This window comes from Bos grunniens, chromosome 7 (assembly GCF_055505025.1).
Source record: "Bos grunniens cultivar Pamir isolate PY7600 chromosome 7, Bosgru_T2T1.0, whole genome shotgun sequence".
Classification (NCBI taxonomy): Eukaryota; Metazoa; Chordata; class Mammalia; order Artiodactyla; family Bovidae; genus Bos; species Bos grunniens.
Genome location: NC_141171.1, coordinates 73,623,306 through 73,648,896, shown reverse-complemented (window position 1 = coordinate 73,648,896; position 25,591 = coordinate 73,623,306). Strand labels below are relative to the sequence as shown.

Below are 25,591 nucleotides of genomic sequence, written 5' to 3'. Positions count from 1 at the left end.
CTCCAGGCAAGAACACTGGAGTGGGTTGCCATTTCCTTCTCCAGTGCATGAAAGTGAAAAGTGAAAGTGAAGTCGCTCAGTCGTGTCCAACTCTAGCAACCCCATGGACTGCAGCCTACTAGGCTCCTCCGTCCATGGGATTTTCTAGGCAAAAGTACTGGAGTGGGGTGCCATTGCCTTCTCCAAATAAGTGGCTTAAACACTAGTTAATATTTACAAATTGTGATAAGGGAAAAAAAGAGTTTTAAATTAACTAGTCTTCTGCCTGGTGGCTGGAATCATTTTGGGTCTTGATTTAGCTGGGCTCTTAGACTGATGTCACAGCAAAGATTTGGTAGTTTCCATCCCAGAAGCAACTTGTCCAGATTCTTTTCTGGGCCCTGGTAGAAGCGTCTTACTTTTTTCCTGGGATAAAGCCATGATGCCATAAGGGTCTTTGCACAAGAAAAATCCTCAGTTTAGACTGTAAGCATCTGAAGCCTTTTGTTTTGTAGTAAAGGGTTATAAACATAGCATGTGCCTATTATATATTTGAATGAACCTTGATATTTCTGGAATGAACCTTGATAATTGTAACTTTCACCAATTGAATATGTGATGGTTATTTCCAAATGAATTACGCTGCCTAAAACAACCCCATTCTTAGCCTTGTCATGGAACAGGTAATACATGGGGAATGGTACCTCATCATCATTAAGAACACAGCCTTTAAAGCTAAGAGGCTGGATCTTATTCCAGATTCCTTCACCTCATAGTTTCTGACCTTGGGCAAGTTATTGGATTGGCCAAAAAATTCATTCAGGCTTTATGACCGTTTTGGCCAACCCAGTACTTAACATCTTGTTCCTTAGCTTTCTTGTCTAAAACATAGGGGTAATATTACAGAGAATTTTTCTAGTGTTAAATAAGAGAATAGAGAGTTATATCATAGAACAGAGCATGATATAAAAACACTCAATAAGTATTCTGCAAGATTTTATTGCTATTCAAATTTTAAACTTCCAAATTCATGAGAGGAGTGGGTAATGTTATGGTGACAGCTACATTAGAACACAGTAGGCCCTCATAGTAGATTTCAAAAGACAAGTCAATGACTAAATAAGTGAATGAGTCATCAAGTTTTTGTTAATGAAATCTTGTGTTTATTATTCTTAAAAGTATACTTAAGACAGTGTACTATAATACAGGCAGGAGCTCTTTATATGAAATACACAGCTCTAAATCAATGAAGAATTGATGCTTTTGAACTGTGGTGTTGGAGAAGACTCTTGAGAGTCCCTTGGACTCCAAGGAGATCCAACCAGTCCATTCTAAAGGAGATCAGTCCTGGGTATTCTTTGGAAGGACTGATGCTACAGCTGAAACTCTAGTACTTTGGCTACCTCATGTGAAAAGTTGACTCATTGGAAAAGACTCTGATGCTGGAAGGGATTGGGGGCAGGAGGAGAAGGGGACCACAGAGGATGAGATGGCTGGATGGCATCACTGACTCGATGGATGTGAGTTTGAGTGAACTCCGGGAGTTGGTGAGGGACAGGGAGGCCTGGCGTGCTGCAATTCATGGGGTCACATAGTCGGACACGACTGAGCGACTGAACTGAACTGAACTGAACTGAAATCAATGAATTAGGCATGAGTTTTCCTATTAGTAAAAAGTTATTACCCTTTAAATAATTTTCCATTAGATTGACAACTCAAAGTATCTAAGGCATTTAGAATATTTTCATAGAAAAAAATATTTGTAACTCTTCAGAAGTGCACACATTAGTAAAAATAAGATATTCCTGTACTCGTATAATGGTCATCACTAAGTTATTTCTATATAAAGAATCCCTGCTTTCATATATTAAGGAAGTAGTTCTGATATTTTCTCATATTCTCAAAAGATATACTGACACTTGATTATGTATTCTAAATGTATGGTTTAGGTATAAGTGTTCCTATGTGTACATTTTAATCTATCACGAAGCACATTATGCCTGCTTCATTACATTTCTTTTCAAACAGCAAATCAAGTGTTCATTAATCCCATCAATTAACATGCACTAAAACAGCTTGCTATTTTAAAAAAGAATTTTTTACAATCATGTCATAATGAAAATGGTAATACCTTGACCCTTTCTGTTGTACTAACTCCAAACTTAGTGTATATTTTTTTTCATTCTATCTGCAATGTCACAGGTATGAAACAACTTAGTGGCCCTTGCATATGTCTTGACTGGCGCTTACCAAAGACCGTCCTCGCTGGCACAGACTCTCTGTTGAGCCAGAATGAGACTTGGGAGAGAATAACTGTCATTATGCACGGCAGGTATGTTTGAATAACAAAATATCCAATCTTTCTCTTCAGGTGGAAATGAGTTGTCATAACAACATACTCTCCTAGAGGGTAAAACAGACAATAAGGTGAGCAATTTGAGCTTGAAAAGGAATCTCTCAGTTTTTCTGTCAGTAGCAAGAACCTGGAGGTTAGACATAGCCTTTCTCCACATAACACCTGGTTCCTGGAGAGAAAAGCTGTTATCCAGGAAAGAAAAAAGCCATTTGCCAAACACACCGGGACTTCCCTGGTGATCCAATGGTTAAGACTTCACCTTCTACTGCAGGGTTTGTGGGTTCAATCCCTGGTCAGAGAGCTAAGATTATACATGCCTGGAGGTCAAAAAACCAAAATGTAAAACAGAAGCAATATTGTAATGAATTCGGTAAAAACTTTAACAATGGTCCACATAAAAAAAATAATAATAAATCTTAATTTTAAAAATAATTCTAGTTTAAAAATAAAACACACCAGAAAGGCACTGAGGATGAGACTGAGGTGCCTGAGGTCTCATTGATCTTATGTCATAATCCTGGTGACTGATACACTGAAGAGACAAATCTGAGCATGTATTTACAGATTGGCGCTCGTAACCCTGAAGGCAATGAATTAGATCCTGATGACACACACCAATGCATCAGAAGACACCAGATCCCCAGTATGTCCACTGCAGGAGAGTTGGGTTATCTAATGAAGGAGCTTTGGTGTTCAAGTCAGGGCAGCTGAATTCCAGCTCCAGCCCTTTCTTTCCTTAGCTGTCTGACCTTGAATTTGGCTTAGTCTGACCTCTGAAATGAGGACTGTGGGACAGAATTCTCAAAATTTGTTTTAAGGAATATCTTCACTAGAATCACCTGGAAAGGTTTTGAAACATGCAATTCTTCAGGCCCCACCTAAATACACAAATCCTCCTTTACAGTGGGGGGCAGGAAAATCCATGTTTGTCACTAGCTTTTGAACTTGTCCCGACTCCCAGACCAGTCTGGGAAACAACTGGGCCAGCTAGACATCTCCATCATCTTTATATATGACAGATTCTGATTTGATTAGAGGCCCAAAGAAATGAACACACAACTCAAATTGTAGGAGGTGCTTTTTTCTAAGCTGATGCTGTAGTTTCTTAATTACAAATCTTTGAAGTTTTTAGTTTTATTCACTCTGAATATATACTCAGTTATCTATGTATGGGTAGGAGAGAACTAGGTATATTCTTACTAAGAAAACATTTCTTTGGTGTTCACATCTTTCTATCTCCCTCCTTCTCTTCAACTCAAAAATTTTCTCTCTTCATCCTATGATTTACGTCTCAGCTCATGACCATTCAGCTTCAGCTGCTATAATACGGTTAAAACTGCTCATGATCTCTTAGTATCCATAACTGAGCATCTCAATCTGAAAGGATATCTCAGTCTTCAAGTCCACTACCAGCTTCTTTGTAGCATTAAAAATTGAGCAATGCTGAATGTGCCTACCATCTTGACAGTACTCTGTAGAGTCACATTCTCCTTTTCTCTCTCATTTTCAGTTTCTTTTGCTAACTCACTGGTTTTTCAGCCATAGAGTACTGAGTTCCTCCTGTCTCTCTGGCACTGGTCTTCATCTTTCTGCAAAGCAAATGAAGAAGTTCCTGGTACAGTTCTGTCTTCAGCTGTCATTTCCACCTTTTTCTTAACTCTAATAAGAAATTTTCTTTCTCACCCCTGCTCCTAATGTCATTTTGATCCAGATGGCTGTGGGAATCTACATCTCTAAGTGACATTGCTTTCAAAATCACTGCATTTCCAAATATCTACTAGATAACTCATAGATAGTGATTTTTCATTGCTATACCAACTAAATATGTTCCAAAGTGGTATTATTTAAACCTTTTCATAAAAAATAATGATTAGCATATAGCAGGGCTTCTTTTCCACTGAGCATCCATTTCTAAATTCATGGCACACTCATCTGTCTATCCACTCAGTCTAAAAATCTGGAATTAATCCTTATGTGTTAAGTAAGGCTTCCAAAAGAGAGAGAAACAAATCAATTGATCATCACAATTTTAATTTCACCTGTGCACTATCTCTCAGTCTATCTCTTATCCCATGGTCAACACTTATCTCTTTAGAGATTTGTAATATAAATCTACAGTAATCTGTGAACTGCCTTGTTGGTTTCAAGTCCTAACTCCAATTTTCCCTAAGTTTTGGGGTCAGTATGATCATTTTAAAGTATATATAAATATCTTAAAATACCGTAATGGATTCCCGTTACCTACATCAGGGTTTCTCAACCTCAGCTCTTTTCAGAACATTTCAGAAGAGATAACTATATATTGCGGGCACTGTCTTGTATAAAGTAGGACATTTAGTCACATACCTTGCCTCTTAGCCCCTAGATGCCATTACAATTCTCTCTCCCCTCAATGTGACAATCAATGTCTCCAGTGTTACATACTAACAAGCAACTCCCTAACCAGTATCAAGACTCTCCACATCCTAACTCTGATAGCATTTCAGTACTCCATCTTGTGTCTCACCACACATTTTTAGATCTCAGTATTTTGACCTAAAAAATTCTCATTTTGACCTCTTCTATAGCTGAATATTTTATCTATGGGTGGGATTCAGTCCATAGTAGAATAGGAAGAAAGTTACTGTAGAGGAGAGTTTGTTAGCTTTGGAAGCAAATGAATTTGGGTTCAAAACCCAGATATACTACTTTCCTGTTGTGTAGCCTTAAACTCTCTGATCCTCAATTTCTCTGTTTATAAAATAGTGATAAGTATATTGCGGGGAGAATAAAGAATGAGGGCTCTAGTGAAGATCATGCTACATTAGAGTTTAAAAACACTTTGAGTTCCTTTCTCCAGTTTTTTCTCCCATTTCTCCAGTTGGAATTGGTGGAAGTATTGGTAGAAGAAATGCTCCCTACACTGTCTATAGTAGGAAATCAGCTGTGTATTCATTTGTGCTTTCATGATTGCTATTAAGGATAACACCTGCCATTTACTGATCAATATTAAGTAACTTCAAATTTATTTACAGCTTCTGTTTACACTTATATTGTATACTTTTTATTTTAGTTACTTATGTGCTTATGCTCCTCCACCAAACTGAAAGATAGTTAAGATGAGAGACAGTTCTTTACATATAGCATGGCTTTTGGAAAAAATTTATTTATTGGAAAAGTAGACCTTAGTTGTATCATGCGAACTCTGAGCTGTGGCATGTGGGATCCAGTTTCCTGACCAGGGATCAAACCCAGGTGCCCTGCATTGGGAGCACAGAGTTTTAGCCACTAGACCACCAGGAAAGTCCCTACAGCATGGCTATACATATCCCAAATATTCAACACTTGCCTATGATGAAAAGGGATGCATGAGTTTCAAGAACACTCACTCTAGTTAACACCTACTAGCATCTCTTTTTTGAAAGGTAAATAAAATGCTATCTAATTTATTTCTATTTTTCTGTAGATAACTTGGATAAGGTCTCCAAGGTCATCTGAAAGAAATAAGTGATTCAAATTTAAGAAAAAGAGCAAAAAACCAAAAAACTTTTTTTTCCTGAGATTCTGATAAACTGTAGTCTTGGATAGACACAGTCAGGTAACACCTTACCTCCTAGGAGTAGGCATTATTATTCCTAATCATTCATTCAATTGTAGCCTGAAAAATGTCACCAGCTCAAAGAAAAAAAAAAATCCCTCTCTCATGTAATGCCATAAATATGAGTGTCTGTATATTCCATTATCATCTTTTGTTGTTCACAGTGTGACATTTTGGGAAGATTCTGCAAAGAATATTTTGTGGATGAGCTGTTATTTGACTTTGTATTTATTTTATAAACCACTTCCTCTCTAACAAACTAGAGAAAGTAGAGGAAAACTTCAAATCTTTTGAAATCACCTTCCTAAATTAAATAAACTTTAAGAAGTTTTGGTATAACATGTTGATGGAAGAAATTTTCACATATTGAGGTATGGGGAAGTCATTCTGGCTTATACATGATTTGGTTTATACATGATGCTAATTAGAACAGCCTACCTTGTGGCCTATCAAACATACATTGTATATCTACTTTAACCATTAAAGAAAAGAATACATTTAAAAATTTAAATGGAATAACTGAGGTTCATACAACCGAAATGGATCTGGTTGGCTACTGTGGATGTGGTTTTACATACATTCTCATATCATTGAGAACCTGAATTTTCTGAAGTCTATCATACTTAAGGACACCACCTTGCTATTCTCAAAACAATATCTGCCAGCAGTGGCCAGCTGCAACACTATAGTCTCAAGTTCTCCCCATGTAACATTTCAGACCCCAACCAACACTAGCTTAACAGGCACCCTTACTTCTTGCCAGCTCCAACTATAATTTTTGAAAACAACTTATGTAATATTGTGGTTCTTGTCTTTATAAGCATCTCCCATTTTGCAGCCTGGCAAAACACAATTTAAGTACTTCTTGGATCTGTGTCTCCCAGGCTGTAGTCCACGGTTTGGTTCAGATAAACTCTTCTCTATCCCTATTGCAGATTGTTACTCATTATTTCCATCAGAAACATTTAAATAAGAAAAGGAAAAGTGACAAAATCAGAATCACACTGTAATAGTTTAAAACTGAAAGAAAAATACAACAAAAAAGTCACCTAAATTGGATTGAAAGAGTATCTCTAGACATCAAGTACTTATGCACGAAGCATGTCAAATTATTTCCCTCTGATTCAACAGTCAAGAAGAATTTTAATTCAAATATCCTTGCACATCATGTAACCCCAAGGGAAGCTTGTAAATTAGATGAGACAACATTTTTGATACATTACAATATAAAATTAAGGAGAGAGAAGAAAAGAAGCAGGAATGTAATTTTGTAAAGCAACACTGCAGGTTTCTTTTATATCTGGCTTCCAGCTTTTATTTTCCCAAATGTGGATCCCTTGCTTAACTTTATTTGACTTTAGTTTTCTCACTTGTTGAGTAAAAATGATAGTGTGCTAGTTGTTCTTGGGATGCTCTAAGGATGATATGAAATAACAGATGTGAAAATTATTCTAAAAAATTCTGAATCACAGGCAGGTTTATAGTGTAAAGGTAAATCAGATAGAAATATATTCTCTCTCTAGCTGAAGAAATCCGCCATTCATTTAACAAAATTGTAGTGGACACTGATTCCTTGTAAAACTTTTCAAGTATTCTAAACTTTTGTGTTTTCCAAAGTGCTACTTTTTCAAAGGAATGAGGAATCAAAAATATCATTGAGGAAGGGGCCCATAGTTTAATATCTGCTTCAGAGAATACTTAAATAGCAATAATGAAACAACGGTTATAGTTCTAGGCCACTTATATCTCTAGACCTGTTTCCTCATCTGAAATTAGATTAGGTTGACCAAACGACTGTATAAGTCTTCTCCCTCTCCACCTTCCCATCTGTGAATTTGTTCTCACATTTTACAGTTACATTATTTCTCTGGAGATCATGTACTAAGCTGCAGAAATAGGGGCCCAGAGGCCCCTCTGCTGAAAGTCCATCACCACTTTTGCTCCATGGTCAGGGAAAACAGTTGCCTTCCTCATTCATTTTGACCCTGCCGAGGCATCCTTAACTCATCCAGTCAAGACTGTCTCTAGGAAGTAGGATCCTACAGTTTCTCTTAGTCATCTGTTCTAAGGATAAATAATAGTCATTCACAAGTAAGAGACATTCTTATTAAGCAAATCTAACCTATGCTTCCTTTGATCACGTATGTGTATTGACTTAGGTAAATATGACTTTCTAGTCATCATTGTTGCGTTTTGAAAAAGCATTTTTACATCTTCTTATTTTATAGCTGTGATATTATTCTTATACCTAATGACTAATTAACAATTTTGCTTCTCTGTATAAGTTACATTGCCATGCCCTTTAATTACAATTATAATTTTTATGTGGGCTTTCCTTAAAGAATTACTTAGGAAGCAAAACATGGTGTAGTAGAATGAGATAGGGGGCCATGCATGGGGTCTAGTTTCAAACTACCTTCCCTGACATTTCAAGCAGAAATGACTTCTTAAGTGTCATCATGTAGACTTCTTATATTAACTTCATCATTATTAATAGTAATAGCTAATATTTATTATGAGTTGTGCATGTCAGAAACTCTGCTAATCAGTTTACATCCATTTTTCTCATTTCAATCTCATAATACCCCATGAAGTAGATCCTCTGATTATCTCCAAAATACAAGAGAAAAGATGAACAGAGGTCATGCAGTTAATTTGTTGTAAAACCAGCATTCAAAACCTCCCCATATACTCCAGAATCCATCTCTTATGCTCCATGATATACCATATCGTTGCATTTTCATACTTGTCTATCCTGCCTGTTACTAGTGTTTCATATGGTTGAGAACATACATGCTATAGTGAGACTTCCCGAGTTCAAATCCCAGTTCTGCCACTCCCTGGCTGTGTGACCTTGGAAAAATTATTATACCATCTTCAAAATGGAGAAAATGGTAATACATACATCCTAGGACTGTTGTGAGGATTAGACCAATTCAATGAATGTTAGCTACTTAAACCACTCAACCCTGAGCTTCATTTTTTTCCTAATTATTTATTCATTTATTCATTCGTTTATTTAACTTGGGTATGCTGGGTCTTTGTTGCTATGCACAGGCTTTCTTTAGCTGTGGAGAGCAGGGGCTGCTCTCTAGTTGCGGTGGCTTCTCTAGCTGTGGAACACAGGCTTTAGAACACAGGTTCAGCAGTTGTGGGCATGGGTTAGTTGCCCCAAGGCATGTAGGATCTTCCTGGACCAGGGATTAAACCTGTGTTCTCTGCATTGGCAGGTGGATTCTTATCCACTTGACCATCAAAGAAGTCTCAACCATGAGTTTCTTGAGAGCAGGAAGTATGTGTCCCTCGTCTCTTTTCTCTAGGTCATTCACAGTGTTAAACACAGTAAAGGAGCACATTGTTGAAGGAATAAATGAGTGGATAACAGAGAACTGCATCAGATTTGAAAGTTGACTAGACTCATCCTTCTGTGTCCTTGTCACAATTTTGTTCTGCCAGGTGAATAAGTGCACTTCAAACTAAGTCTCTGACTCATTTCCCTCCACAAACTGATGGCAGATGCCAATGAAGGGACTGTCTTTCTAATATGTTTGCACTGAAACAAATACACGTGTTAGACTGAGCCTCGTATTTTCCCTCCTATGGCGCTGAAGCGATCTAGAGGCATTTGACATGAAAGAGGTCAGTAGTAGTGTTGTGAGTGTGTGTTCATGTGTGTGCTGGTTGTGCAACACCTTCTAGAACGTGACCTGAATTGCTTCTGTCCTCACAGAGAATTTTAAGGTCGCAGAAGCTGCTCTTTACTTAATGATTCTCATTGTATGTGTACTTATCTGTCACCCTTCCTCGTCTTCTGGCAGAAACAGGGAGACAATAACACTCCATGTCTTTTACCTTAATGTTTTCAAGGCTCCATGTTGTAGTTGTTTAGTTGATTATTCATGTCTGCCTTTTTGTGACCCCATGGACTGTAGCCCATCAGGCTCCTCTGTCTATGGGATTTCCCAGGCAAGAATACTAGAGTGGGTTGCCATCTCCTTCTCCAGGGGATCTTCCCAACTCAGGGATTGAATCCATGTCTCCTGCATTGGCTGGGCAGAGTCTTTACCACTGAGTCACCTGAGAAGCCCAGTAGCAGTGGATACTGTGACAAAAATTGAAATCATGTCAAGGATGCAACATTCATAGCTGTGTGCAACATGGCAAGTATCAGCTCCCTGCTCTTTCTCTTAGTAAAAAACTGACTGCTGCCCTAATGACACTTTTATTAATGGACATTCAAATTGGTCCATTTTGCTAAATACAATCAATTATGAAAAGGACTAGTGGGAAGAAACTAAGCTACTAGATTATCTGTGCATTTGATTTGCCATGATCTTTGCATTCTCTAGGCTTCAAGTTCACAGCTGATCATATCCAGGGAACTTTGTGTTTAGCCCGCTTCCACTGTGTGGGTGACTGTGTCTGGTCTCCTATTACAAGGACATGAGAGCCCAAACAGACCTCTCCAAGTATGCTGTCATCCATGTTTTATGATACCAAGCTCAAAGCCGTAAGCTGCCTCATAGTAGACGTGAATGTGGGATTGAAGGCCTCACAAAAGATCTTTGTTTCTTCCCATGGAAATCTTTTAAGGTGGATTTTTGGGGAGCAAACGTAGAACCAAAGGAAGTGTAGTTCAGGATTTTATTGTGGAGTGGAAAACATACATCAAACTAAGTTTGAATGTGCTCATTATTCTCCTCCCCCTCCCTCCATATGCTATAGAAATGACAAGGACAAGCTCTTACTTTGTACAGATAAACTTGCTGCTCCAACACGCAATGATGACTTTTAATGGACCTAACTTATGAGGTCCAGCAGCTTGGTGGTGGTGAATTGGACCCTTCTTTCTCCCCTGGTGTCCTTTTGTGACTCTTTATCTTTTCTGAGTAACAAGAATGTAGGTAGGCTGGCTTAGAAAACCAGAAGGAGAAAGGTCTCCAAGTTCATCGGACTAAGCCATTTATTTTGCAGATATAGAACCAAAACATGAAGAGAGATCCTATGCTGTGTTAAGGTGATTAGCGCTAGAATAGAGTGGAAGCAGCCCTTCCTCCCAACAACCTTCATATATATTTGTCCTATTGCTACTGCACTTGAAATACTATTTCCTGGACATCATCCAACCTCCATTGTAATAACAGTAGGGAGAGAATTTCTTGAGGGGAAGTTCTAGGTCTATTATTCTGAATGCCTTGGCTTAGAACAGCGATTATTTGACTCCCAACAAATGCATAATAACAAAATGAAAGTCAACCCCTGAAGCAATCCTTCCTTGATCATCCCAGGCTGGATTCACTAATTTTTTATTCATTAGTTCAAAAATATTTACTTGGTACCTCTTCTGTTTCAGCTACTATAGTAAATCATAGGGACACAGAAGACAGGCAGGGACTTGCCCTCCCAAAAATGTTAATCACAGCACTTAACACCCATTTTGATAATTATAGTTTATGTGTTTGTCTTCCCTTAGACTTCAGATTTTATGAAAGCAAGATATGTGTCTTGTCTATCATTGACTGTAGTGCCTGTCACAATATCCAGGCAATTACAGCATTCAATGTTTAAAAGTAAACACTGCTCATTTTAGTATCTTTTCCAATATAATTTGGTGAGAAAAAAATAATTTTCACTATTTTGCACGCTCTGGGATATCTTCAGGACAATAACAACAATGACCGCATACCATTTTGAGCATCTACTGTATAACATTCTGCTTAACATTTTATAATATCTTATCTTTAATACAAAATTAGAGGCTCCCCATCCTTAGAAGAGAACAGTTTCTAATTAGATAAATGAACTTCTCAGTGCCACCAGGCTTCTGAGTGGCAGGACTAGGACTCGAGCCCACACCTTTCTCACTGCAAAGCCTGACACATTCCCATTCTGCCGAGCGCATTTCTCAGGTAGGTAAAGCACAGTGGAGAACAATCTTCTCATTTTCCAAAACAAGAAACATAAACGTTTCAACTTCTAGAGTAACCAAGGATGCTATAACGTGAGCAAAAGATTAAGTCCTGTTAAGCAGCAGTTATCCAATAATCAGAGTAAGATATATTGACCTATCACTTGAATTTAGAATGATCAGATTATGACCATGGTCCTAATATAAAGTTTGAAATTTAAGAGAAAAATTTTTCTGAGATAAAGAGCAATTCTACCCTTACTTATCATTTAACTTTTTTTTTTTTTTAGAAATTACAAATCAAAGTTAATGAATTTCAAAATTAAGACAGTTGTAAAATTGTTGACCCTTGCTAAGCTTTTAGTAATTGAACATAATTTAAAATATTGGGATTGAGGGAGTAAGTTTTCCTAATTTTCAGGATACAAATTTTATCAGTAATTATCTGGCCCTATGTTTGAGTGAACTCCTGGAGTTGGTGATGGACAGGGAGGCCTGGCGTGCTGCGATTCATGGGGTTGCAAAGAGTTGGACACGACTGAGTGACTGAACTGAACTGAACTGATGATCACATATCAGTTAGTCACAAAAGGGATACCTGAATAACTAAACTCATTATTTCTTGAAACTTCAAAACTTTAAAATTTTGGATTTGACTACTTGATAGAAAATCTGATCTAATTATGAGTATTTCATTGGTAAAACAGTTACAACACCGAGAAAGATGGCGGTCCATCCACTTTTAATTCCAAAATAGAGTGATCAGTATAGGGTTTAGCTGGGGAAGTTTCCTGGCTAGAGTTACAAATGAAGTTAGGTGTGGAGGAAGTGAGGTGGGGAAGGTGTTTTGGCATCCTATGTGTAATGACTGCTGCTATAAATTTACCAAGATTTATTGAATCATGACAATAAAAGGGTCCTAGATGATATTAATAGCTAACATTTATTAGGAGTTTTTTTATGTGCCCAAAGTGTGATAATTTACTCTTTATGGATATAATTTATTCCTTCCAACAACCCTATGAGGTGACCACAATTAACTGGCAACTTGGAGAAGTATTCAACCCATATATTCTTCTCTAAGAGTTCACATATCTAAATACAGTGCTACCCTGATCACACAGAACCACTTCTTTATTTTGTAAACAAACAAACAAACAGATGAAAAACCAGAGATCAAAAGGCATGACATGTCAAATTCAAGATCACAGGTCTATAGAGGTTACACTAGTTCCCAGCATAACTGTTCCCCAGTTTAGTGTAATTTTTCACTCTCCTTACTTCTGTTATTGAAGGACTTAACTGAATTTGCAAGTTTCTACAAAAAGTTTTTCGGCTCCTTCTTCCCAATCTAAAGTTCCCAAATAGCACTTACCTGTACTAGACTGAACAATTCCAGAATCTACTGTTTGTCCAAGAAGATCGTACTGGTTCAAGCGTGACCCATCTTCGGCTACAACCACTGAGCGTGCTGGCTCTCTGGTCCACTCATAAACAACTTCTGCTCTTGTATAAGCATCTAAAAGGGAAGAATGGAAAATGGTCCATATGTTTTGGCACTCTTTTGACAAACTCTTGTTTGTCAAATGGAAGGGTCTTACCAAAGAGGACATACTGGGCTTATGGTACCTGGAATCATTGAATGTTTATGTGGAAAAACTGTAGAGTCACATTGTTTATATCCTTTTGTTTAAGTGGCTCAGTGATAAAGAATCTGCCTGCCAAGCAGAAGACACAGGAGACTTGGGTTCAATCCCTGGGTCAGGAAGATCCCATGCAGAAGGAAATGGCAACCCACTCCAGTATTCTTGTCTGGGAAACCCCATGACAGAGGAGCCTGGTGGGCTATAGTCCATGGCATTGCAGAGTAGGACACAACTTAAGAGACTAAATCACTACCACAGTTAATTTCTGGGAAAACCAGACTAAACCACCACAGTTACTTAGTGGGATAACCAATATAAGAATATAGAACGCTATTCATTCTACTCCACTGCTGTCAATAATTTTCTAGAGAAAAAATCTCTACTATCTGCTCAAAAGCTAAGCAAAGACAATTGGTGGTCATGTAAGTAATGATGAAGCCTATTCTAGACCTGTGTCCTTTCTTGACGAATTAGAGCTCTTGTGACTTTATTGCACTATTGTTAGCAACAGTGCCTAGATCTATCTTTTTATACTTTGCCATGTGTTGCCAATGGGCTGCTACTATAGTTGCAAAGGGAAATAAAAAGTGTCACTATCAACTTATATCAAATGATTCAGTATCTCATTCCTTGCAATTTCTTAGAAACTCCACTGTGTATGAAATCCACCACAAATATGCTATTGTTGTGAAAGTGGTGGTTACTCATTGCGTTTATCTCTCAATAGAAATCTTCCAAACTGTAGAGTAAATTCACATGATGAAATTTCTTGTTTTAAATATAGAAGACAGATACACCTAAAGCCTCAACCTAAAGCTCCACAGTAGGTGATACATCTTATTAATCCTTTGTGTCAGTATCTGAGAAGTAGGACCTATAAAAACTTTTTTGAGTTGACACTCTTCAGCCTAAAGAAAAGATTAGAAAGTCTTCAACCACTTAGTCAGAACTGTTAAGCTCACATTTCAAATAAATCAGTAGATAAGAAAAAAAATTTTTTTAATGATAGGAGAAGGGACTACCGTGGTGGGTCCAGTGGTTCAGACTTCGCCTTCCAATGCATGGGGTGCGGGTTTGATCCCTGATCAGGGAGCTAAGACTCTGCATGCCTCAAGGGCGAAAAACCAAAAGGTAAAACAAAAGCTACAGTTTTTCCAGTAGTCATGTATGGATGTGAGAGTTGGACCATAAAGAAAGTGAGTGCAGAAGAATTAATGCTTTTGAACTGTGGTGCTGGGGAAGACTCTTGAGAGTCCCTTAGACAGCAAGGAGATCAAGCTAGTCAATCTTACAGGAAATTGACCCTAAATATCCATTGTAAGGACTGGTGCTGAAGCTGGAGCCCCAGTACTTTGGTCACCTAATGCAAAGAGCTGACTCATTGGAAAAGACCCTGATATTGGGAAGGATTGAGGGCAGGAGGATGAGATGATTGGATGGCATCACTGATTCAATGGACATGAGTTTGAGCAAAGTCAGGGAGATAGTGAAGGACAGGGAAGCCTTGCATGCTGCAGTACATAGGATAGCAAAGAGTCAGACATGACTTACCAACTGAACAACAACAAAAACAGAAGCAATGTTGTAACAAATTCAATAAACACTTTTAAAAAAACTGAAAAAAAAAAAAAAACAAAGACAGCATAGACAGTATCAAAAGGGCATCTGCTAATTGACACTGTGACTTAGGTTTTATGGGCCTTTGTTTTTTCATTTGCATGAGGCAGGTCCACTAAATAATTTCTAAAATTATTTATTATTCATAATTCTTTCCCTCTCTTCTTGTTTATAAAACACTGCTTGGTAGTCAGTCAGGAAACGATCATTTATTAAATCTTGACTACATCTAGCACTTGCCTAGATCTTATTATCCACATATAATCTGAATCACTTTTTCTAGAATCAAAGCATTATACTGTATATTCCTCAGAAAGCAGTTAAAAGATGTCAGCTGCCTCTGTATACTATCTTCGAGTTATCTGGCCTTATACAAAGGGTGTTATCCCTAACAAGCAGAAAGTGTAAGGTAGCACTGACATTCAGAATCTCATGGAGAGTAGTAAAGAAGACATCTGCGTTTCCAAGTTTGGTTCTTATCAACATATGCATGAAGCTACTTCAGATACTTTAAAAACATTTACTACATAGTGCTTTAATAAATTATCAGAAAATCATCTTGCTTATCTCTTCCTTATTCTCTTCTCTCAGATTTTGGCAAGATGTTTCCTTTAAAAGTTGAGTCAAACATTTCCAGATCACTTTTGCTTTAACTTCTTCATTTCTGAAATAAGCCGGTTAGTTCAGGTTAGAGAAATGACTATACAATAAGTGTATAACCATTGCCGTTTCCCACACCACTGGCAGGTACAGCAATTCACCGTGGTCCTCTTTCGCACCAAGCATATGCCATCTGAGCCTGCTCTTCAATGTATGTCTTCTCTCTTGAGGTTTAAAGCCCCACAGTCCCTAAACTCTCTTTTTTTTTGAGGCTTAAATACTGAATAGATACTTAAAACCTGATTATATTCTGTACCCATTCAATAAATACTTCCTGAGTACCTACATTATATTAGGCTCTGTGCTAGAAAATGCAGAACAAAATAGATTTTGCCCTTAAAGAGTTTACAGTCTCCAGATAACAACAATGTTAAAACTAACAATTATCTTGGTGATAAATGGTATAAAATAAATGTGTATTATGATCAGAAGACTGATGGGACCATATACACATTTTGAAAAGGACTTCACAGAAGGCCCTAGAAACTAATATTTACACTGAGATGTAAGGGATAAATAAAACCAACCATGCTAAGAAACAAGGGAAAAGTACCATGACAGAGAAAAGAGCATATGCCAAGGCTCTGAGGTAGAAAACAGCTTACTTATGTGCCTTTAAATTTCAGTTTTCTTATATAAGACACTATTTGTGTTCCACTCACTATCCATTTTCTTCAGGATGACAATGTGCCTAATTAAATGTGCCTTGTTTCTCCAGCCTCCGTTGTATTTAGCATTGGTCATGTGACACAGCTTTGATTAATGAGATGTGAGAAGATGTCTGTTAGGATTTTAGGGAAAGTTTTTTTTGATACAGGCACTACTCCTTTCTTCTCTGCTCCCTATTTTTCTTTATTTTGAAAGTGGAGGCAATGGCTGGAGTAGCAGCAAACATTTTGTCTTCAGGAAGAACATCTAAGAATATCTTAAAACATCATCCTTGTTAAGATGCTAAATTAACCAGCAATTAACCAATAATCACTTACCTTCATATATCTTGTATGAAAATTTAGACTCCTTTTTTTAAGCTATGCTCACTGCTTAAAAGTATTCCTGATTAATATACTAAACATATAGTTAAATGTCTAAAACAAGATATCTCTGAAGGCAAAAGGGGATACTATTTAGTAGTTATACTAGGATTTTAGATATAAATCAGAACCATTTTAGGCAAAAAGAGTACTGATTTTGTATGATACCTTGAACTATAAGGTTATTTTGTGGATTTGAGTTGATTCATATACAAATATTTAATACATCGCCTGGCACATAAGTAACACATAATACAAAATAGTATCATTAAAAATGGAACTGGTAATCAGAAAAAAAATGTAATAGGTCATGGCATAGAACATACATTACATTCGGAAAAGGATTGAGGGGGAATAGTTTTCACCAATGGGCTGTGTAGCTGACAGTTTTTGAAGTAGGTAGTTTATCCTTGGGTTTTAGTATAGAATGAGATATATAAATAGAGAAAGTTGTCTCTCCATGATTAGTACTGTTAGGAGCCTGAAGGCCCTTTGCTATTTTCTTTGCTAGCTGTCTTCCTACACTACCACTATTTTTCTTCTATGAATCATATCTTCACCAAAATAGTTGCTCAGATTGCCTGACTAGTGAGAACAGAAAGCTGGTTAGGTTAGTCCAGAAGTTGAGTCAGTCCTTATATGTAACTCCCCTGCAGAAACCAGGAATACATTATTCCTCCTCACTTTATGCATGCACACTAATCAAAAGCAGGAAAACGGGAAGACCAGAGAGCCTAACCAGCTGGCCACTGTTCTCCAGGCTTCTCTAATGTGTGCCTGCATATTTTAAAGATGTAGAAACCTTGAAAGTTATTACAAAGTGAATTTATCTAAGATGTCTTCAGAAGCAGTAATATGTAAGTACATTTCATGAGCTATCCAAACAGAGCTAAAACTGTTTTAAGACTATAATTAACTTCTTTTCTGGCATCATCCTTAGGTTAAGGCTTCATTATTAAGAAAATCTAATTATTGTCCTTTACTATCTACCAATATTTCCATCTGATAAACAAGTCGAATTATTAGGACTAAACAAATGTCAGTAATGATATAAAATAAACACAATGACCAACATTTTTTGGAAAGAAGATGATATCTATGAGGCATAAACATCCATACTTCATTTGGTTTTCTATGAATATAACTTGAAAAAAAATGGAAATTTTTCCACTAAATAGTAAAATTTATTCTTTCTAGTCTAGAGGATGGGGAATAACCCCTTCCTGAAAGGATATTAAAAAGTGAAGTAAAAGATGGTTACTTATAGAAAACACTTGCAATAAATCACTATTTAAGTTTTCTTGATACTCTTTATCTGTCTCTCTAATGTTCATAATGAATTGGAGGTTGCTTGCTTAAAGACATGCTCTCATAAGAATCAAAAATAAAATAAATTTACTCACAGCTTCCAAATTTTAGAGGGCAGGCATGGGCATCCATAGGGAAATCCTCCAAATGCATTGGACATTCGGCTCTCACCGTCAGTCTTAGAAATTAACAGAAATATAGGGTAGATCAGATACTTTCTGATAAATATGACTGGGATGTTATTAACTAGAGCAAATATATTAAGAAAGCAAGAAAGAAGAGCACAAACAGCAGTGTCATACTGAGCTGTTAATAATCAAAGGATCTGAAAAGAATTACACAGATCACTGGGGCTTGAGCTCCCTGCATCATACAGGAAATTCCCACGGGCTATCTATTTTACATGTGGTAATGTCTATGTTTCAACACTGTTCTCTGTGACCATCTAGTTCCCCACTCCATTCCCTAAAATAGCACCAAATGCATTAAACAACAAAGGGATATGTGAGGAAGGAACTGTCCTCAGATTTCGGGAAGCTTAGAGTCATTTAGACTCCTTTATATGTCATTTCACTCTATTCCAACTGTTTAGTTTTATTTACAAATCCACTGCCTAACGGAAGCCAGGACTCTGCAGAACTTCTTTTTAGTCCCTATGTTCTGGGAACATGAATTCTATTTATGTTTTAAAAGGGTAGTCAAGAAAGGAATTCACTGAAATATATTTGATCTCATTTGCTGGAACTATGGAAAATTTGTACCCAAATTCCTCACATAAGTTTCAGAAAATATATTTATCTATATTATTAGGTAACTCAAGAAATGTGATAAGGTGTCTTTGTAACCAGTAAAATCATGAAGTCATTATAATATTAATTAAAGTAAATATGAAACATGTAAATTAATAACTAAACTCATATCCTTAGGACAAACTATTAGGAAAGTGGTAACAAATTAGCAAAGGTGGTGAGACATTTCAGAGAAGGGTATTATGTTAGTTCCTGATGAAGAATGTTAGATACATTGGGAACCTTTAATAGATAAACTTCTTAGTCTGTGCAAATCCCTCCTCAGGTAACTGCCAGCTAGTAGAAATACACGCTAGATTTAGGCTCAAAAACAAGTGTAGGATATTTTACAAGGGAAAATATTTCAAAGTTCAAATATAAACAGATCCTGCTTGGATGATCTGGAAAGTTCTCAACATACCTGTCCACTGATTCTCTATTTTCTTTCTCTCTTTTCTGAATTTTCATTCTTTCAGTCCCATTACACGTTTACTAGTTGAGTCCAACATCTATCTCCAGTGGCACCTGAAGCATGTTTTCTTTGTTTCTTATTTGGATATTTGGGTATAAAAAGCTAGGAATTTTGGAAGCTTTCTCTAAAGGCAAAGTATCACTCTACTTTCATTCTAAACAGAATCCTCCAAGTTGAGGCATTCCCTTCATTACCTTTTCATACCAAAGGAATAACTGAATGGCCTAAATTAGCAAGTGCTGGCCACATCTACAGAAACAACATTTCAACAAGTCATTTGGATATGAAATAACAGCTGCCTTTAAGAATAAGTACTTATTTATTAGTCCTCAATGAGTTTCTCATAAATAAAAAAAAATTTTATCTAAAAATATTCAAAAAATTTTTTGATTCATACTTCTTTCATCTAACCATAAATGAATGATTGGTTCAGATGCTGAGCTGTCCAGTAATCTCAAAATGGGGGAAATATTTATAAAGTAAAAATATACATGTAGTCTTCAGTTTAAGCAAAATTAGTAATATTTATATTCTTTCTCATTAACAACATCATTGTGAATTCATACACTTCTTCAATATGTATACTGCCACATGAATTTATGTTTAAAAATTTTGAACTTTTTCTATTTTCTGTTTTTTTCCCCACTTCTTTTTAAATAGAAACATTTTCAGATACATATAGAAGATAGCTTCTAGAAATTTAATCTACACCTTACTGTAAGGCAGGAAGTCATGAAGTAATAGTAGAGAGAAGTCCCTCTATTGAATTAGAATATGTTGGAGCTATATATTGCATTAGTTAATACACATTGTAAACATTTTCTTCATTTTTGTCTAATCATTCTACTTAACACTTTGACTTGCATAATATTTCAGCCTGTTTAGTTTTCATAGTAGAGTAAGTATTAAACTTGAAAAACAGGGAGGACAGGAAACCAGATGCTCTACACTGGCCCATCAGCTTGATGTTAATCTACACGTGGAAGAGAAGGTCTAGAAAAGTTCATGGGGAAAGCGAGTCCTCCTTACCTCATGGTGTACAGCAAAGTGCCGTCCTCTGTGATGCGCAGGAGCTTGTTCGGCATGGTCATGTTGTGTGCCACTGACTTCTTTCCATTGTGGAAAAAGGTATCCGGAGTCCAGATTTTACTTGCCATTAGGTTATTTAATCGGAGTACTGTCATAGGTCCTTTAAATTTTAACCTTTCATCCTTCCAACTTTGACGGAAAAATACATCTATTGTATATTCCTAGGTAATTTGGGAAAATGGCAAAGAGTTCACTGTGCTGTTCTTGTAATGCAAATGTCTTATAACAACAATGCATCCTTTTTGAAACTTTAGAAGCAAAACACGAGCTGGGTGATATTTCTACAAGTAAATTTGTGGTGGCCTGAACCTATCGGTGTCAGGTGAATCCTTGGTTGGCATAATCACTTTAAAAATAACTAAAATTTCAAATACTATTTTGTCAGAAAAATTCTGCTGAATATCTTCTCAGATATGTGAAAGGAACTTAGCACCTTACTTCCACCCCACCTCCATCATATCAGTACTCAAAGGGACAGAATATATTGCAAATAAAAACAGAACTCATGTTACAGGTTATTACATACATGAAAATGTTTAAATTAGACAATTTTAGTTCTAAAAATAGAGTATAACATTCTAGGGACCCTCTTATGGTCTCTGAAAACCCCAATCCCAAGACATCCATGATGCTAATGCTGAAATAATCTTTTTGGCTAAGTAAACATTTTCCCCCACAAATAATGTATACAGACTTTCAGTTCTACACAATGAAGAAGATTATGAAAATAAGAAATCCATTTCAATGGTAATTTGCATCTTTTCCAAAAAAAAGAGAGAGAAAAGAATTCCGAGTATGCAGGTGTGTGAGTGTGTTTTTGTGAGTATATATGTGTATGAGTTTCAGCTGAAACTCCAATACTTTGGCCACCTGATGGGAAGAACTGAATCGTTTGAAAAGACCCTGATGCTGGAAAAGATTGAAGGCAGGAGAAGAAGGGGACAACCGAGGATGAGATGGTTGGATGGCATCACTGACTCAATGGACATGAGTTTGAGTAAACTCCAGGAGTGGGCGATGGACAGGGAGGCCTGGTGTGCTGTAGTCCATGGGGTCGCAAAGAGTTGGGCACGACTGAGCGACTGAACTAAACTGATGTGTATGAGACACATGAGAAATGGTGTGAAGCTCTTCATCATTCATAGCCAGGGAATCTATTTATTTGAATAAACACAGCATTCCTCATGGCAATACCCCGAGACAAACGTCTTCTAATCTGAAAACAAGCAATGAGATTTACCAGCTCCTAAAATTGAAAGGGGTAATAATATCAATCTTTCTTGCAGGACTTGCTACACTGACACTAAAATTGGAACTCAGTGGTTTGAAATAAAGACTACCATATCCTCCATTAATCTTAGAATGCTCCAAACTGGAAGGAAAACTACCTTAAAAACATCATGCTCCATTTTCCTAAACCCCTAAACCCTGATGTATCAGAAAGCTGCTGTTTTTTTTTTTTCTTTTTTTTTAATCTTATACATGTTGTCTTTAGGGCATGTAAAATAAACAGTGTCTATCTTCAGGCTTTTTGTGCATGAATTTTACTACGTCTTTTTTTCCGAGGGTTAATGCAAAATTGGGTAAAGTTTGAATGAAAATTTTCAGAGCACTAGTTGGCATTGCTGAGTCCTTACTGATCAAGTAAAAATTATTATTGGTTAGTCTATAATGAGGGGCTTTCCTGGTGGCTCAGTGGTAAAGGATCCACCTGCCAATGCAGGAGACACAGTTCGATCCCTGGGTTAGGAAGATCCCCTGGAGAAGAAAATGGCAACCCACTTCAGTATTCTTGCCTGTAAAGTCCCATGACTTTCCAGACGAGTCTGGTGAGTTACAGTCCATGCGGTCCCAAAAGAGTTGGACATGACTTAGCCACTAAAGAACAACAACAAAGTCTATAATGCATCAGGCATAGTGGTAAATGCTGATTGAAATAGAAATTAAAAAAATGTAACATGACACCAGTCTGTCTTTGCAGGCAAGAGAAGTTACTCTGTTTTTTCTGTCTGGAAGTGTCAGATGAAAAGCACTGGGACATGTGACGTAGGAATTTACTTAGAAACATGTGTTAAGCATCTGTTAAATTTGACAGAGGAAGAAACTGTTTAGACTCGGAAGCTATAGGAGAAACTCGTGGAGGAGTAGGATGGGCTTAGAATAGTGTTTTTCATGCGGAGAGAAATGAGGAGAGTGCCTGTGGATTGCATCAGGAAGGGATCCAGAGTAGGAGTGCTTGCCAGGGAAGCAGAATGGATGGGTTTAGTCTGGGCTGTGCATGTTCTCGTCTCTAGACAACAGACAAACTTGTAAGTCAGGGCTATGACAATGATGCTATCTATGTCTATTACTCAGGAGTCAGTCACATAAGCTCTATACTTTATTAGGCTGCAAAATTTTAGCCTGGTCAACAGTGGAGGCAAGGGTCATTTGTAAATCAAGGCTCTAAGGATGTCTAAGCTGACCATATTACTACGAATCTAAAACATTTGTTCGCTTGTTTGCTTGCTCCAAGGAGATTTTTGAATATAAAATAAATGTTACCTATAAGATAAAATATATTTATCAAGTCTTTGACAAGATATATCCCAAAAGCTAAGATTAAAAAAAATGTCAAAACCTGCCAAGCTCCTAAGGCTTACAGTTTAACATATTTAAAGCTAGCTTTATTTCCCTGTGTTAATGATGGACAATGACATCCAAATTCCTTTAAGATACTCTCTCTTCAAATATTGTTCTGGTTACGCAAGCATGCATGTACACACACATGCATACACATGCACAAAGAGCAAAATTAAATAAGCTTTAATTTTTATGTTTCCCTTTGTTAGACATAGAAAGCCAGTCCAGGTTCGATGCATGATACTGGATGCTTGGGGCTGGTGCACTGGGACGACCCAGAGGGATGGTATGGGGAGGGAGGAGGGATAAGGGTTCAGGATGGGGAACACATATATACCTGTGGCAGATTCATTTTGATATATGGCAAAACCAATACAATATTGTAAAGTTAAAAAATAAAATAAAAAAATAAAACTGATATGAAAGCAGTTGATCGTGAACACTTCTTGCCTAATCAAGGATGAAATATTTGTTTTCCCATGTTTTGGGAATGGCCCCTGCAATATTGCCATGGTAGCTGCAGGCAGCTCCCAGTCGCTACTTGTACAGCCCGACCTCTCCCCCTGGTCGAAATTCACTAGACCAAGATGTGCCAGAGCTCCTTCTTTAGGAAGTCAGAACAAGAAGGAGAGAGAAGAGCCATGGCATAAAGCGTACAAATGTAAATTATAAATCTGCTAACTAGAACTGAATTGTCCTTCTTCCAGATGAATGGCCTTAGGCAATTTTCTTATTTACTCTAACGCCCTTGGCTGCCAATAAAGTAGGGATCATTGCAATACTCATTCCATTTGCCTGTGGTCAGAAGTGAGCCAACACAAGTGAAAAACTTGCAAGAAGATCTAAAGCACAGAGGTTCTCAGTAAAAGTTAAAAGTTACTATTGGTCTCCCATTTTGTTTTTCTTTCAACACAAATTTGTATTAGATTTCAAGGTATCAGGGAATAAAAAAGTGCTATATCTTTGGAAGGGTGGTAGGACAGGAAATGAAGAAAGTGAGAAAGTGGTCATAACTAAGTAAAACAAAAACAGAAGGCAAAAGAGAAGACTCCACAGAAGTGTGTCTGAACAAATAAGAAGTGTTGGTGAATACTTCCTTCGGGGTTCAGTGTTCCAGCCTCCACCACTCAAGCAAAAATTCTCTCCCAGTTCCCCTTTTCAATACAGCAGGTCCCTGGAGAATATGAGCCTTATTCTGAAGACAGGGACACAACATCCGTTATGTTTCTAAATAAATATTGTACTGAAGTGTTCCCACTTGCACAATTTATTACCATCTGTGTGTGCTGTGATTTAATACATTTTAAGCACTATGGAAAACAGGGCTTTCTGATTGTGCTGCCTGGATATTTTTGTCAGAACCTAGTGCCCTGGGAATGTGCAGTTTGATTGCCAATTAATGGTTTTTAAAATAAAGTTAAGGAGTTGTCCTAATTTTGTTTTCTATTCCAGATGAAGTCAGATACTTTGGGATCTGTGGAATCTCTAAGGACAGACAGCCTGAGTTTAAGTTGCTACCTAGCTGGGTTACTTTTCTACTCTGGAAAATGTGGATAATAATAACATGTAGCAAAAATTTTGGCATGGGGATTAAAAGATATATGATCTAGAAAACCCTTAGCACAGTGCCTAACATAAGCATTCGATAGTGTTTAGTGTTGTTATGGTTATTATTATTTAGTTCTTTAGTAGTACTCAGTTTAAAAACTATATTTCCTGTCTTGAAAAATAGCTTTGTCATTCTGCCTTTTAATTTTGCTACCCTGTAAATCATTCCACTCTTTCTTATGGATAATTCTCCCATAATGTAGTTTAAATATTAATCTTCTCAAAGTGGTTAGGTACAGTTTCCACTAGTCACTTAGGAAATCAGTTGCATACTTATGGCTAATTTGCTTCTGTGACAGAACAATTCAAATGTTGGCTTATTTAAGAGTTTTAGGCAAAACAGTGTCACTGGTTTAGACTCTGGTCCCTTCTTCTGACCTGATTATTGACCAAAGGCCATTTGTAAAAAGTAATTTATGGTAATCTTAGGGTTAATAGTGTATCCAAAATCCTAGTGAGAATCTTTTGTCTAAGAGAAAAGACATCACTGTTCATGCAAAATATTTTCCAAGAGAAAAGTGCTTGACTGTATATGGCTTTATTTGGGCACTGTCCCTTAATAATTTCTACTGAGCATCTACTTTTCCTGAGACATCATGCTAGGTGCCAGTGATAGAGAATAGTCATATTATTATTGGGCTTCCCTGATGGCTCAAACAGTAAAGAATCCACCTGCAATGTGAGAGACCTGGGTTCAATCCCTGGGTCAGGAAGATCCTCTGGAGGAAGGCATGGCAACCCACTCCAGTATTTTTGCCTGGAGAATCCCATGGACAGAGGAGCCTGGTGAGCCACAGTCCATGAGGTCACCAAGAGTCAGACACGACTGAGAAACTAAGCACACAGCCTTATTATTATTAGGAGGAGGAGTAATATCTTTATTAGTGTGAACTATTTGTAATCCTTTATCCCCTCTCTTGGTGTTCCATC

The 25,591-nt window shown here is 37.2% G+C and overlaps 1 protein-coding gene across 2 annotated transcripts in view; it reads right to left on the bottom strand.

Moving 5' to 3' along the window:
• GABRA1 (gamma-aminobutyric acid type A receptor subunit alpha1) overlaps window positions 1–25,591 on the bottom strand; it is a 58,243-nt gene that overhangs the window by 10,264 nt on the left and 22,388 nt on the right. For both annotated transcript variants that reach the window (XM_086413767.1, XM_086413769.1), the window contains exons 5-8: window positions 20,372–20,592; window positions 18,178–18,260; window positions 13,196–13,339; window positions 2,230–2,382 (exon numbers count right to left, since the gene is read on the bottom strand). In XM_086413767.1, the coding sequence (XP_086269893.1) occupies window positions 2,230–2,382; window positions 13,196–13,339; window positions 18,178–18,260; window positions 20,372–20,592 (601 nt within the window). The remainder of the gene's footprint in view (window positions 1–2,229; window positions 2,383–13,195; window positions 13,340–18,177; window positions 18,261–20,371; window positions 20,593–25,591) is intronic.